This window comes from Psammomys obesus, unplaced genomic scaffold (genome assembly GCF_907164565.1).
Source record: "Psammomys obesus unplaced genomic scaffold, mPsaObe1.curated_primary_1811, whole genome shotgun sequence".
Classification (NCBI taxonomy): Eukaryota; Metazoa; Chordata; class Mammalia; order Rodentia; family Muridae; genus Psammomys; species Psammomys obesus.
In genome coordinates, this window is record NW_026587216.1 from 48314089 (window position 1) to 48328407 (window position 14319).

Consider the following 14319-nt stretch of genomic DNA (forward strand, 5'->3'; position numbering starts at 1 on the left):
AATACATTTAGGATAACTACCAAATTGAACCCTCTGTTTTATTTTCATATTTTAGAACTTTACAGAAAATGAAAAGCTAAGTTCGTTTTTCAATGTGTTAACAACAAACACAGATGGCAAGACTGAGTTCATCTCATCCATGGAAGGTATGTGCAGCTGTAGAGCATCTAAACGGATATTTTTCATTTAAATTTTATAGGCCTTTTTTCTTGTGAATGAAGTCATGTGACTTTGTAGCTCAAAGACAGAAGTTAGGTTGTTTGTGAAGACAGACTACACATTTGGAATGTCAACATTCCTCATCTGTTTAGACTTAGGTGGTTAGTTTTTGGAACTGGGGTGAGGATGAAGAACTAGATGGAGAAAGCCACTCCATTTCTAGAGTTATCCCAGAATAAGCACCTTGACTAGTTTGTCAGACAATTATGAAAGATGGGTTGATGGAGGAAACAGCTTTCTAAATAGGTGGCAAGGAAATAAGCACATTAAAGCTTGAAAGTCTGAGTGTTGAAAGCAGCATTATTGTCAGTTCAGAACCAGGGACAAAGGCCGTGTATGGAAAGGGCAGCATGGAACAGGACTGCAGGCTCTGCTTGCCATGCAAAGCTAAGCTTGAAAGATGCCTGGAGTCCTGACCATGGAACTTCAAGAAGAATTGAAGGCATAGAATTGAAGGCTGAAGAACTGAACTTCAAGAAGAACTGAGCATGCTGAAGGCATAGGGTGAGGACGGTGGGAGGAGAGAACCTTAAGCACTCATAGTAACAAGATGGTCTAGTGTCACCTACATTATCCTAGCTGGGAATGTGGACAGAGGGCAGGTTGAAATGTTGGCTTCTTGGTGTCTTCTGGTAGTACAGATGTGCATGGTAGAAGCAAATTAAAATACTTGTCTTGGAAAGGGCAAAACTCATTGCCGTTGAGGATATTTCAATGGATGAGGTTTGATGAAATGTGGATGGTTCATGTCCCAGATAACTAACATACAAGGAAGAAGAGTGCCACAAGTGTGAACTTGGAGAAACAACAGTCAGCTCTGCACAAAATTCAGCTATTTCAGGGAGGAGGAAGAGGAGGAAAAAGGAGAGGAAGGAGGAGGGACAAGCATGCAGTCCATTGCTGCTGGGAGGAAGCAGAGCCAATGGCTGTGAGCAGCTCTTGGCATTAGAGAAGAGAAGAAAGAAATGATGTACTATAAGATGTCACTGAAGGCCTTAGTGGCCAACAGTGATCAGTAGACCCTATCCTGAAGCTTTTCAACAGGTGGACTTGGTCATATTGTAGATGTAGATTCCTGCATCTCTACAGCATGAGATTGTATTTAATTGTGAACTTGTGTTAAACTATCTCTGTACAAAGGCAGAGGTTTTCTTTTTGTATGGGGGAGTAGTAGTATGCTGGTCAGATTTTTGTCAGCTGGACACAAGCTACAGTTACATGGGAAGAGGAACTCTAAATTGAGAAAATACCACCATAACATTTGTCTGTAGCTCCAGAGGTTAAATGAAGCCAGGCAGAGTTTCCTCATGAGGCATCACAGACCTTCTCAATGTTTGGGGATAGCTGCTCCAGAGAGAATTGACCATTTGGATTAGGTGACATTTGTAACTAGTCACAATGAAGAAAATCAGTTTGAAAACCTCCAGGAAATCTTTCAGCCTGATTAAAAGCAAAGACAAAACTGAGTTTATGATGGGTCAATCCCAATCCCTCACTGGTAGATGACTTTGTGAAAGACTCCTTCAGGAGCTGCCATGGCAAAGACACGGTCAGCTGTGACGTTGGCAGTGAGGGCGAGAAAGGGGAGAACAGGCCCAAAGGTGAGAGAGCCTAATGGGCTCCTTAAAGAGGCAGTTGTCCTCCAGGCAGAGGGGTAAGGGCGACACTGCCCCCACAGATGAAGACACCCCCTGGGCTTTAGCGCCTGGCTGCCTCAAGGTTGTGCATGCTCCAGGCCCTTCCGTTCCACAACACTGCACAGCCTCCCCCTGCAGCCCCACCTCCTGGCCTCTGCCCTGAGGAGGTGTGCCTCAAGACGGATATGGGTGAAGGTGCTGGTGTGTACTGCCAGCCCAGGCCCCCGTTTGGTAAAGGAGCTTCATGAGCTGAAACTCAAGGATCTGTATGGCCTGCCACCCAGGAGGCTGCCGCTGCCCAGGGAGCTGCAGCCAGAGGCGCTCCCTGAGTCCTGCTCACCCAGGGACCTCCTCCTCCGTGGAGGAGCATGTGCCTGTAGTTATCTGACTCTGGAAGGGCCACACAGCTGCTACCTGGATACATCTTTTCCATGGAGGTGTTGCCTCCCTCTGGGAGGGACTAATGGTGCCTCTCTGTAGATGACAGTCAGGTGGACTAGGACATGGTTGTAGGCCCAGAGATCCTTGTGGATTCATTGGTGAACAGCTTGTTGATTGGCATGACAGAGTCATGCTGCAGAGCCCTAAATCAGGTCAAGATGACGTCCCTCCCCTCACCTCTCCAATGCAGAGTAACCCAATGTGAAGGAACTTCTGTAGCCTCTCTGGCTGGACATAACTGGAAGCATTCACTGTCGTTTGAGTTTCTACCCTAACTCTGCACCTGGGTTGCACTCAGTGCAAAATAGTGACCCTACGGAGGAGCTGAAGAAGCTTGCAAAACAGGGGTGGTATGGCCTCATCCCACGCTGCGAGGTAGAGGGAAGCTGGCGAACATGCCAGATGGTCTTTCCTTGTTTGGGATAGTACTGATGACATTTTAAGCCTGAGCTTCCACTCTCATGGTAAAACATTTCACACTAGCATTGAGCACTCAGCTTTTATAAACAGCCCGATGTGGAAGGGCATACATCTATAGTTGACTTTGTTGAGCATTTAATCAGGGACTCTGAAAATGGAGTATTTTGTTATTCAAGGTTTGGGTTGCCTAGATCTGTGACTTATCCAGTCACACTTCCCAGTCCAGTGTCACGGTTCATGTAGGTGCTCTCTGCAGTGTCTGTGTCACTTTGTTATACGTCAGTACACCAGAATAGGCTTAAGTCAGAAACTGCCTTTACCAAACAAAACGAAGGATTATTTGCACGAGAAGCACTGCTGAGATATTGGGAGCCCTGCTTCTTTTACTCTGGGGTCCAGAAATGAGACTGAGTACAGTTTACAGACCTCTATCACCACTTAAGTCTTTGCTGCCATAAGTTTAGTTTTTATGTGAGTCATCGATTTGTTTAGGGGTGAGGAAGTGTCTGCCTGGCATATTGAGTTTACTATGGTTCTTGGAAAGGGATGTCTTGAGGGTCTAGAAGTGTAAGTTATCTTTCTTCAATGTGCAGAACAATCACAGTGTGAATGACAAGCTTCTCCTTATCTCTGGCCCTCCCCAGTCCTTTGCTGCTATTTACTGTCGTTCATTTCATATGTATTCAGTACTAAGTAATGTTGAATGAAACTTAAAGAAATATGAGGTGATATGACATTAAATGGCCTAGTTGAATTAACCTGTATGGAATAAACCATACATATACACTGAAAAAAATGGGTTTTAAGTCTCATTTTAAAAGTGTTTGTTCACAATTATGAATTCATAGTCTTGATTAATGGGATGCAAATCTGCAACATATCTTGTACAACACTTTTCTAAATTATTTCTTAAGGATAATCGTTTTGGTTGTGAGAAGCTGAATTTTTCTGTTGCCTTCATTTTCATCTTGTGGTTTGTCTCTTTGGATAAATGGCCTTACATTAAAAATTCTAAACAAATATTAAAAATGAGAGAGAAATATATACTTAAAATGCATGTATCTGCCAAAGACTCTGTGTTTATCTCATAAGAAGTAAACTTTATGAACAAGGAATTTAAATAATAGCCTCTTATAAATAGCTAAGAGCTCTGAATGGGTGCGTTGGAGAATGGTCATCAGTGTGTTGTCCACACATGGCTTTGTGAGGGAAGCTATCGGTGTAATTACCAACTAGTAGAATGCTGGTGGAAGCACAAGAAAGAAACCACCAGACATCAAGACTGACGAAAGTAAGACTGACGATGATGACAAGTGCCACCCAGGCCGTTGCACAGGACACATTCACGTGTTTAAGATTACAGTCAGAGAGCCTGAAGCAGGCTAACTTTTATTAGTGAAGCTGAGTATTTTCCAGTCCTGCCATCCAGCAGTTCAGTCCCAATATTTAAAAATGCCTTCACAGAGCTGGATGTGATGGTACACACCCTTAATATTAACATGTGAGAGGCAAGGGTTAGCTAGGACAGGGCCACATAAACAAAAACCAAAATAAAACAAAAAACAGTACGTTCAAAACCCAACGAAACCCATTCACATACATAGAAATGTTCATATAATTGTTCCCATTAGAAAAAGGGAGGCTGTTAAAAGGAATCCAAATGCATGACAGTCCAAGGAGTAAATCCTATGATGGAACACTATGCAGTTCTTCAAGTCATCGCGTATACTGTGTTCTTCATTCTGAATGGACTTTGGCAAACAATTTTGAGTTAAAAAAAACCACAACAAAATATAATATATCCTGCATTTTTTTTTCTTGAGACACTTTCCCTCTATGGGGTAGGCTGGCTAGAAACTCACTGTTACAGGCTGGCCTCAAGCCTTAACAGTCTTCCGGTTTCAGCTTGCAGAGCTCTGTGATCTCAGGTGTGCACCACAATGCTTCCTCCTAAATAATTTATATATAGTTTCCATTTCTATGGTTTTTCAAAACATGCTACAAAGACAGCCTTGAAGCAAATATTATGGAGATGGACAATTTCTTACAGTAGCTGTTGCACTGAAGAGGGGATTTGTAAATGTCAGTCACACTTGATGGTTCAGTGTATGTGATGGGTAATCAGGAATCATATTGTTCTTATGTTTATTCAGTAAATGAGTCCCCCAGACTCCTCAAGAGGTATCATTTTACACACTTTATGTTCTGTCTCTCAGAACATCTATGACTGGATGGCTGCAGACCATTTAGGAGCAAAGGCTGATGGAGTATTTGGAGGAGCTGGAAACAGGAAAGGGACCCAGACACACAATGTACCTTCTCTGCTCCTATGCCAGGTGGACTTTGGTTGGTGAGGCTGGAGAGAGCAGCCTGGGAGGATAGAGTCCTAGATTGTTACTTGGAGATTGGCCATGTCACTTTGACTTAGTCTGTTTATGTTGCTGTTGTCATTAATGTCACTGTCCTGGAGGTTGGCAGGTCCTGGGACATAATGTTAGCATCTGATGAGGTCCTTCTGAATATATAAGTATCCATAAATACATACACATACACACACACACACACACACATATATATATATATATCCATACGTACATACATCATCACTGAATGTCAAATGCCTAAACAGAAAGAGAAGCTAGGTCAGTTTTCCTTCTTACAGAGTCACTGATATTGTCATGGCCTCACCCTTCCAACCTCTTCTAAGCATAATTCCTTAAGGTTCCACCTCCATATACCATTAACATGATTTAGGAATGAACTTTTCAACATCCACATCTGAGCAATACTCCTAAAGCACAGCACATTGGTCAGATTCGTGAGAATCTAATCTTAGGGATTAATTCATTTCTATCTAGCTAAGAGTATATATAATAGCCAGGAGTTCTAAAAATAATTGAATTATAATCACCAAGAGTACAAATGTTTTTAAACTGCTAAAATTTATTTTAACAGATATTGCCTCAAAATAACAAGTCATTCCATAGGCTGAGACAGACTGGCAAATATAAAAATGCTTGCATTATTTGTTTTCACTTTTATAAGTCGTTACGGGGTGAGAACATGTATGAAGAGAGGTAGAATACAGGTACAGACATGAGTGTCAGTAGCTAAGTGTGCAGTCAGGCCTGAGGATAGAGATCAGTGGTGGAATGTGTACTTAGCAAGGGGGTGGCCTTAGCTTAGAGCCGCAGCCAGGAGAGATGCTCATTTTCTCTCCTGCTGAGTGGATGCCAAGGCGGCAGTGGGCGGCTTCTTCTCCTTCTTTGTCTTCTTCTCTTCTTCATCTTCTTCTCCTTCATCTTTTTTCTTTCTCTGTCTTCTCCTTCTTCATCTTCTTCTCCTTTGTCGTCTTCTTCCTTCTCCTCCTTCTCCTCCTTCTTTTTTCATCCTCCCTCTTCTTCTGTTACTTTAATTTCCTAGAAAAGCAACTCACATTCAAATTGCTAGAGAGTGCAAGTCAGTGGGATACACTATAACACTGACTGTCAGCACTTCTTTGTGTGAGAGAATATGTACAACTTATATATTTTCTGATTTTGGTGAGTTCTAACACGTTTTACGTGGCACAGTGAAACTTCATGGCATGAAACAATGTAGGAACATCACTGTAAACCATTCTGTGCTTACTGGTGTGTGCTTTCCACACAGGAGTTAAGTATCCAATCTATGCTGTGCAGTGGCATCCTGAGAAAGCACCCTATGAGTGGAAGGCATTGAGCGGCATTTCCCATGAACCAAATGCTGTGAAGACTGCATTTTACTTGGCAGATTTTTTTGTTTCTGAAGGTAATATATGGCTGTATGATCTCATTACTCTATCAGGACTTCTGAAGGAGACTGCATACCCTGCTCTTGGCTCCTGTATAATTTTTTATCCTGTGACTTCAATAAGGTCTATAGATTTAACTGGAAAATACTAAATAATGTTAAATCCTTGAAATGGAGTATATTAGTATTCAAGAAAATTTCAGAGCAATTAGTTAACAGAGTCATCTGTGATCCACTGGACCAAATTCTTGATCAGTAATTTAAAGAATGTGGAGTTCTTTCTTCTTTTTTCTTAAGTACTTTCAATTTTCATTTTTAAGAACAATGATGTAATTATAACAACCTTTTAGCATTATATGTTTTTTTTTCCCAAGACAGTGATATAAATTTAATTCTATCCTATCATAGTCTGTAGCTTTATAATTGTCTGTCTGCAGGCTTTGGCATACTGGAGAAAAGTTATTAAGTTTTGTCTGCTTGGTCCTGAGAACACAGATTTTCATGCTATTTTGCATTGTGGTTACATAGTTTGGGCATAGGTGTTTATATCATAGTTGAGTGATATGGATGAGAGCAGTAGAGGCAGCATGCAAGGGACAGCATCGTTTAGGTGAGGTGGGGCCAATTGATGACTTGATGAGCCCCATGTTTATCTTAGATCCAGCTTGCCTTATGTTTTTTTTTTTCTCTACTTTATTGCTCATTAGGAAGCCACCAACCTCCTACCTGGTTCATTTGTGTCTAGAATTATACATAGTTGAATGGGGGAATTCCTAAAAACAAAACAACAACAAAAAACAAATGAGTTTTAAACACAAAGCCATCCCAGACGTAATGTTGGTCCTAAGGAGCATTCTCCCTGTGGTGGGTGTGAGTAGCTGCAGTGGGCAGAGCAGGCTTTCCTGAGGCTTTCATCTTGTGGTAGTTGGCTCTGTACCTGCCAACAATCTCTTTCAAAACATCAGAGGGCCTTACTTTGACCTTAGTGTGGGATCTTAGTTCTCAGCCGTGTACAGAGTTCTCACTGGCTTCCTGGGTCAAACGATCCCTCCTTGTCTGCTCCACTGGCATCGTAAGTTTCCTCAGCTTTTACCTCATACACCGTCCCAGGGCAGGAGTCCTATGGCGAGTGTCCACCACTGAATTCTGCATGTCTGCTAGCCCGTGCTTCTCCAGTGATGGCTACATGTCCTGTCTCTACTTTCCCTGGACCGCATCCAGTCTTGTGCATACTTAGCCGTGTAATGAGTTACACTGGGGTTAAGGAGCTGTTGTAACAACAGCAACTGTGCTAACATTGGCACTGTTGTCCTGAGGAGGGTATTCTTGAGGCATGTCTCTTCTTGCTCATGGTTCCCCAGTGAATACTTCTGATCTCAGGAAGAACTACCATAAAATAGTCTCTTGGAAAGCTTGTCAACCAATCTTTTTAAAAATGAATATTATTTTCTCTTGCAGCTCGGAAAAACAAGCACCACTTTGAGAACAAAATTGAGGAGACGGATTCCTTGATTTATCAGTACTATCCAGTGTATACTGGAAATATTTCTTCATTTCAGCAGTGTTACTTATTTGACTGAAAGTCTTCAATACGGTAACAGAAAATTTGAGTACCTCTGAGATTGAATTGCTAACACTGCTCATGGCGACATGAAAAAGCACACAGATGCCTTTGTTGTATGCCTCGTTCTGTTTCTTCACTTAGTACATGATTATTTTTATCAGATTTAATAACTTGACAATGAAAAAGATAAACAATCATAGTGTTTTTCATGAAAAAGTTTTATTGCTGAAAATCAGTAAAATATAATTTTTTGAAAAAAAAATTTCCTGTGGCTTATTATTGATTCCAGGAGGAAAAGCCACCTTAAATCTACTCAAGTTATTTTTGCAAAAGTCTTTTTGAGTTCTACCTCCAAGTCCCTATTTTGTCTCCCCCATTTGAGTGGCAGGAGAGTGTGTGTGTGTGTGTGTGTGTGTGTGTGTGTGTGTGTGTGTGTACACGAGCATGTAAAATATAGGAGTGTTTCTTGGGAACATGTGAGTTTCTAGGTTTGTTTGTTTTTCAGCTTTTAAAATATTTAATTATGTGTATTTTTTGTGTGTCTCTGTGTGTTATATGGGCATGTGGATGTGGATGCTCATGACTTGCAGCCCAGAGGTGTTGGTCTCTACACCTCAAGCTGCAGGCTGTTGGTACTTGAAATCAAACGTGGCTCCTCTCTTGGCAACTATGTGCTCTCAACTGCCACTCCATCTCTTTAGTCCCATAAACAGAGTATTTGATCTGTGTCAGATAAATATTTTTGTTTTCTCCTATTGTCCAAGACAATATATGGGAATTAGAGTGATGTCAGAGGATGTAGAAATGATTTATAGACAAAAAAGTAAGAGTAGGGACCTGAGTGTACTCTGAGAAACCATGCTCTCTGGCAGCAAGGACAGAGGGAGCACCGAAACCAAAAGGATTACAGTTTCAGTTAGCTAAGACAGAGCTTTCATAGCTTTTATATGGCAGATTTGGTTTCTTTACAAATATTGCCAAATGTCCTATTCCCAGCCAACTTCACATCTCTTGCCACTAGAAGAGAGACATTTATGACTCAGCACTGGGTACTCTTCAGCAGTGCAGATCAGAACTTTGTAGATCAGCTTGTCTGAGCAAAGCCCTGATAGCCTGGGAATGCTGGCTTTCTGCCTGCTCCAAAACTGCTCACCGGTTTATGATGGTGATTACAAAATGCATGAACATTTGAATGATTTTTTTTTTCTGCTCATGCTAAATTTGCTAGTTCTCAACTCTGTGTGTGTGTGTATATAAGTCTTTACATTAGAATCTATTCATTCCAAGAATAATATTTCTTTGAAAGTTACCCTCCCTTACCTTCCTTATTGCAGCACAGGAAGGATAGGCAAGGGCTTGACAGTATGTGTCAAGAGCAGGCCCTTTTATCTTCCATCAGGGGAGCAAGAGGCAGGGCACTGGAAGAAGAGCCACCTGCTGCTGCTGCTGCTGCTGCTGCTGCTGCTGCTGCTGCTGAGTCATCACTCCGGAATATGGGGCTCTACCACTGGTGGCTTGCACAAAACACACCATGGAACATGAGGAGAGGCAGGATTATGTACTCACTGCTGTGAAGAGGGGAGCACAGGCAGGAACGAAAAGTGAGGGAATATGTATGAACGATTGAAAGCAACCACAACAAAGTACGAAGGAAGACTGGGAGCCTGGGCCATCTACATACAATAAGCAAATTTCTCTTAGTGCTCAGCTGATGTGTCTATGAAGGCTATTTTGAGAATGCGATCTGTATTTCTCCTTGCATTGTCCTTCCTGTCACCTATATAGAATTACATAAATGCAGTGATGAGGAGAGCAGAGATGGGCAGGAGAGGACTTGGAACCATTAGGAGAGATGAACCAGACCTAAGATATGACTAAAAGACTCCATCCAGGATTCCATACTGCAGATGCTTATCACTCTCCTTGGCCATTTTAAGGAGTTCTGGCCTCAGTGTGGAGAGAGCAGAACAGCCCCACTAAAGCCTCAGGCCCTGTCCCTGGTCCTGCCTTGAGTGGTCCTAGCCTTCCTCATCCCCAGGATCCCCACACAGACAGGACCAGCTGCTGCGGGACAGAGGATCTCACAGAAACAACAGGATGAAACTGAGAAGGAACAAGGGTTGAACCACGGGCTTAGATTTAAGGAACTAGTGAGAGACAACATCCCTGGCCTCTTTAACAAGTCAGAATCCTAGAGGGGGCTGTGCCCAGGTCATACAGAGCAGGTGTACTGCACAGTCGTGGAGAGGGAGAACACACTTCAAACAAAATAAAACAAAAACACCAGGAGTGGACATTTTGGGGCCAAACAGAGAAGAGTGGGAAGGGTCTGCCTAGTAAATATGACAATAGCTTAAAAAATAAATAAATGCAGTGATGAGGTACTATGAGGGACTATGTCTTTTCATTTCTAGTTATTTCGTTCCTCATGCACTGAACTTGAGGCCTGTCCCAAAATGGTTTGTGGGGGATGTTGAGCATCCCCATTCTATAGTCCAAAGTAGGGAAATCTAACCTTTGTCACTAGGCCAGGGGTTCTGGGCTTAGGATAATTATGTGACTTCCAAAAACACAGAGATTACTCATTTGGAAGTAGAGAAGCCTGGAGCCTCGCACAGAGTAGGTCTCTTGTAAATCGCTGCCCACATTAGCTTCTTTACTTTTTAGCCTAATACAGCCTAGAGTCATTTTAAAAGAGAACTCCAATTGCATAGTTATCTAGATCAGACTTTCCTGTGGGCATGTCTGTGGGGAATTCTTGATTATTAATAGATGTAGGAATGTATAGCCTACTGTGGGCAATACCAACCTGAGGCAGGTGGCCCTGGGTGGGATAAGAAAGCTAGTGAGCCATGAGCCAGTGCATGAGGAAGTTAGCAGTGTTGCTCCAAGTTTTGTGCTTCGGATTCCTGTCTTGAATTCCCTCAGTGATAGTCTGTGTCCTGGAAGTAAAAGATTAAGTTAACCCTTCCCTCCCTTAAGTTTCTTTGGATTATGGTGTTTGTTAGAGCAATAGAGATGAAATTAAAACAAATTGGTACCAGGGAAATAGGAATGCAGCTATGGTGAACTTGGCCATGTTCACCAAGCCTTTGCACTGTTTTGTTGAAAGGTTATGGAGGATTTTGGAGCTTTAATCTAGAAATACAATTTATGAACTGTTGCTTTGGGAGTTTGGCCAATAATGCTGAGAAAAATGTGGATTGTTGAGGTCTGGCTTGTGGTGATTTAGAAGGAGCAAGGACTTGAGACTGGACTAGAGCCATTCTTGGGATATTTTGTCCAATGTTTTGTGCTGGTTGGTTACACTGGGTTCAGGGAATCATCTGTGATTAACAGACTGAGTGCCACTGAAGTGAAAGTTTTTGTGCTCTATCAGGACATTATGGGATGCTGGTCTGGCTGGGTCAAAAACTCATCTGGGATTAAGGACATATCAGCATCCCTGAGGTAAAATCTGCATAGGAAAATATTTCCTCAGGGTTAGCACCCCAAAGCTTCGTCCATCAGATCCAAGGCTTCATCTCTAGCTGGCAGCCGAGGCTGAAAATGTTTAAGGAGTGCCCACATGGAACTGTATTTGAAGGCATGAAAGCTTCAGGATTGAAAAAGTTACAGAACATGACGGAAGCCTGGAGTTTGGTCATGGTATTTTTCACAGCAACAAGACTGCAAACCAGAACTGTGCTCCACACACATGTGGGGTTTTCTTGCATTTACTCTCCAGAATTGCATTATACAATATACAACTGGTGAATTTCTCATAGGAGAAGAATTAAGGCCATTTTCTACCAAACTGAAAATTTAAAACACAGAGTATTGTATATTACAGAGTGTGGTAAAAACATGGTGATACTGGCACGCGCGCGCACACACACACACACGCGCACACACACACACACGCATGCACGCACACACAGCGTGAATAGAATTGAGGACCCAAACAGAAGTCTCCAGACCTATGGCTAGGTGATTTTTGACAGAGGCCAGAAATACATGGTGGAGAATGGAGCATCTTCACATCTTCAACAAATGGTCCTGGAAAGTAGAACATATGTTTGTAGAAGAATGAAACTTGATCCTTATGTCCCACTTGGCACACACACAAACATTTTTTTGAGTAGATCAAAGACTTCAATGCTAAACCTGAAACTTAGAAGGAGAAGTAGGGGGAAAAACAGCATATAAGCTTGGGTAGGATCATGCAGGAAACAGGAGCAATAATCAACAAATATTAAATTAAAAAATTAAATTAAAATTAAAAAATAAAAACTTACGTACTGCAAAAGAAAACTGTTAATTGATGGAAAAGGCAACCTCTGACAAAATTGATAAAGGGAAACAACCTTTATCAGCTTTGTAGCTGACAGGATGGGTATTTAGAATATAGAAAAAATTAAAACATCTGCCTAAAGACAACCTACAAAGCTTGAAACTAAATAGATTTCTCAAAAGAAGAAATAGAAGTGACTGGGAAATGTTTTATTTACTTTCACTAGTATATTGATTTTTTTAAAAAAATGGATATATCCCGTATTTTAAAATGTTCCTTTATATAAAGTAGAGTGGCTAATTAGCAGATTGGATACTGGTCTGAATTGGACACTGGGGTACAACACTGATGAGACTTCTCATACAATGTTCTGACATGGATCTGATACCCTCCCAAAAGAATTCTATAAAGGATTGCTCTGAAGCCCTTTGAAAGTGCTGTGTTGCAGCATCACAGGCCCACTGACCACTGCCTGTCTGCCTGGTACTTCAAATATAGACTGAAGGCCAACATGCAGCTCACCACCTGTGTGTGACTTCAACAGAAACCCTACCTAACTTAAGCTATCAAATCTACACAGGGCTGTCCTTTCGCAGAGGGTAAACTGCCCTGGCATGTCAGAGGCTGGCCTCAGTGCTGTGGACTGTGAAAGAAGGCCTCCTTCATGGTCTGAGTCATGTGAAGTAAGGGACCAGGCAGAGTGTAGACAGCTCAGGGTATACTGAGCTGTCTATATTACTGGGGTATACTGAGCCAGAATTTGGTGGTGATCTGGTTTAAGCTGCTGTCAGGCCTACTGACCCTGTTCAGCTGGTTGATACTGCCACTCTCCCCGCTCAATGACTGTGTATCTCAGGAATCCTGAAAGATGTGGTTTCTACTACTTTTGGTCTGAGGAGGGAGATGCTTCTCTTCCTTGTTGTTATTCTTCTCCTGGGACAGAGACGCTCGCTCATGGCAGCTTGTGTGACTCACACTCAAGGACAGCTAGCCGAGAGATCTGTGTTCTGATGACTGTCACTCTCATCCCCTTGCACCTTGGCTCTAGCCACTTATCTATTAGAGGGGGCCAGGAATGTGCTACCACCTATTCCATGGCCAGCCTCTCTGGCTCTCCCCTGTGTTCTAGGATGGTAAGTAATAGCTTTTAAAGTGTTCAAATATCCCTAGCCAGGAGGGAAGTGTAAATAAAAATCACTTTGCGATTTCTGTTTACCCCAGTCAAACACAAATGACAACAAATGCTGGTGCGGATTTAGGGAAAGGGAAAGCCTTGTTCACTGCTGGTGAGATGGCAAACTAATGCAGCTGACCACAATCACTGTGGGAGCTCCTCAGAAGCTAGAAACTGACCTACTATTCAACCCGGCTGTACTGTTCTTGGGCATGAAGCCAGAAGGACTCTACCTGCTACTACAGATACACATGAACGTCTGTATTCATTTTTGCTCCATTCACAGGAGCTAGAAATGGAAACACCTTAGATGTCCAACAGCTGATACAGGCACTGGTAATGAAAGTGTGGCACACATACACAGTGGACTTTTACACAGCTGTGGAGAAAAACGAGCTCTGCAGATCAATGGTTAAAGCTGGAAAAGTTACACTGGATAAGGCACCCGAGATCCAGGAAGACAAATGCTTTGTGTTCTTTTATATGTGGATCCTAGTACTGAATCTTTGGATTTGTGTGTTTCACTTAAAACACCTGTAGAAGCCAAGAAACTAGAAAGGTACTGTTATGGATAGCAAGTTGGGAGAATCATAAGCGGGAGGGTGGTAGAATTCATGTGGTATGAATGTGGTAAGAAGGGGTAAAGGGGAATCATGGGGGTGAGTCTTAATGGGGTTAGGAGGATGGAAGGGTAGGGCAGAGGGTGTGGGAGGAGAAATAACTAACACTAAAGATGGATTTTTAAAGTCTTATGGGAACTTATTTTAAAGCTGTGTGTGTGTGTGTGTGTGTGTGTGTGTGTGTGTGTGTGTGTGTGTGT

At 42.3% G+C, this 14319-nt stretch overlaps 1 protein-coding gene across 1 annotated transcript in view; it reads left to right on the plus strand.

Moving 5' to 3' along the window:
• The window catches only part of Ggh (gamma-glutamyl hydrolase), a 29093-nt gene extending 20769 nt beyond the window's left edge, over window positions 1-8324 (plus strand). Inside the window, exons 7-9 of the mRNA XM_055603348.1 lie at window positions 56-146; window positions 6369-6506; window positions 7947-8324. Of these exons, the coding sequence (XP_055459323.1) occupies window positions 56-146; window positions 6369-6506; window positions 7947-8068 (351 nt within the window). The 3' untranslated portion in view covers window positions 8069-8324. The remainder of the gene's footprint in view (window positions 1-55; window positions 147-6368; window positions 6507-7946) is intronic.
• The last annotated feature ends 5995 nt before the right edge of the window (window positions 8325-14319 follow it).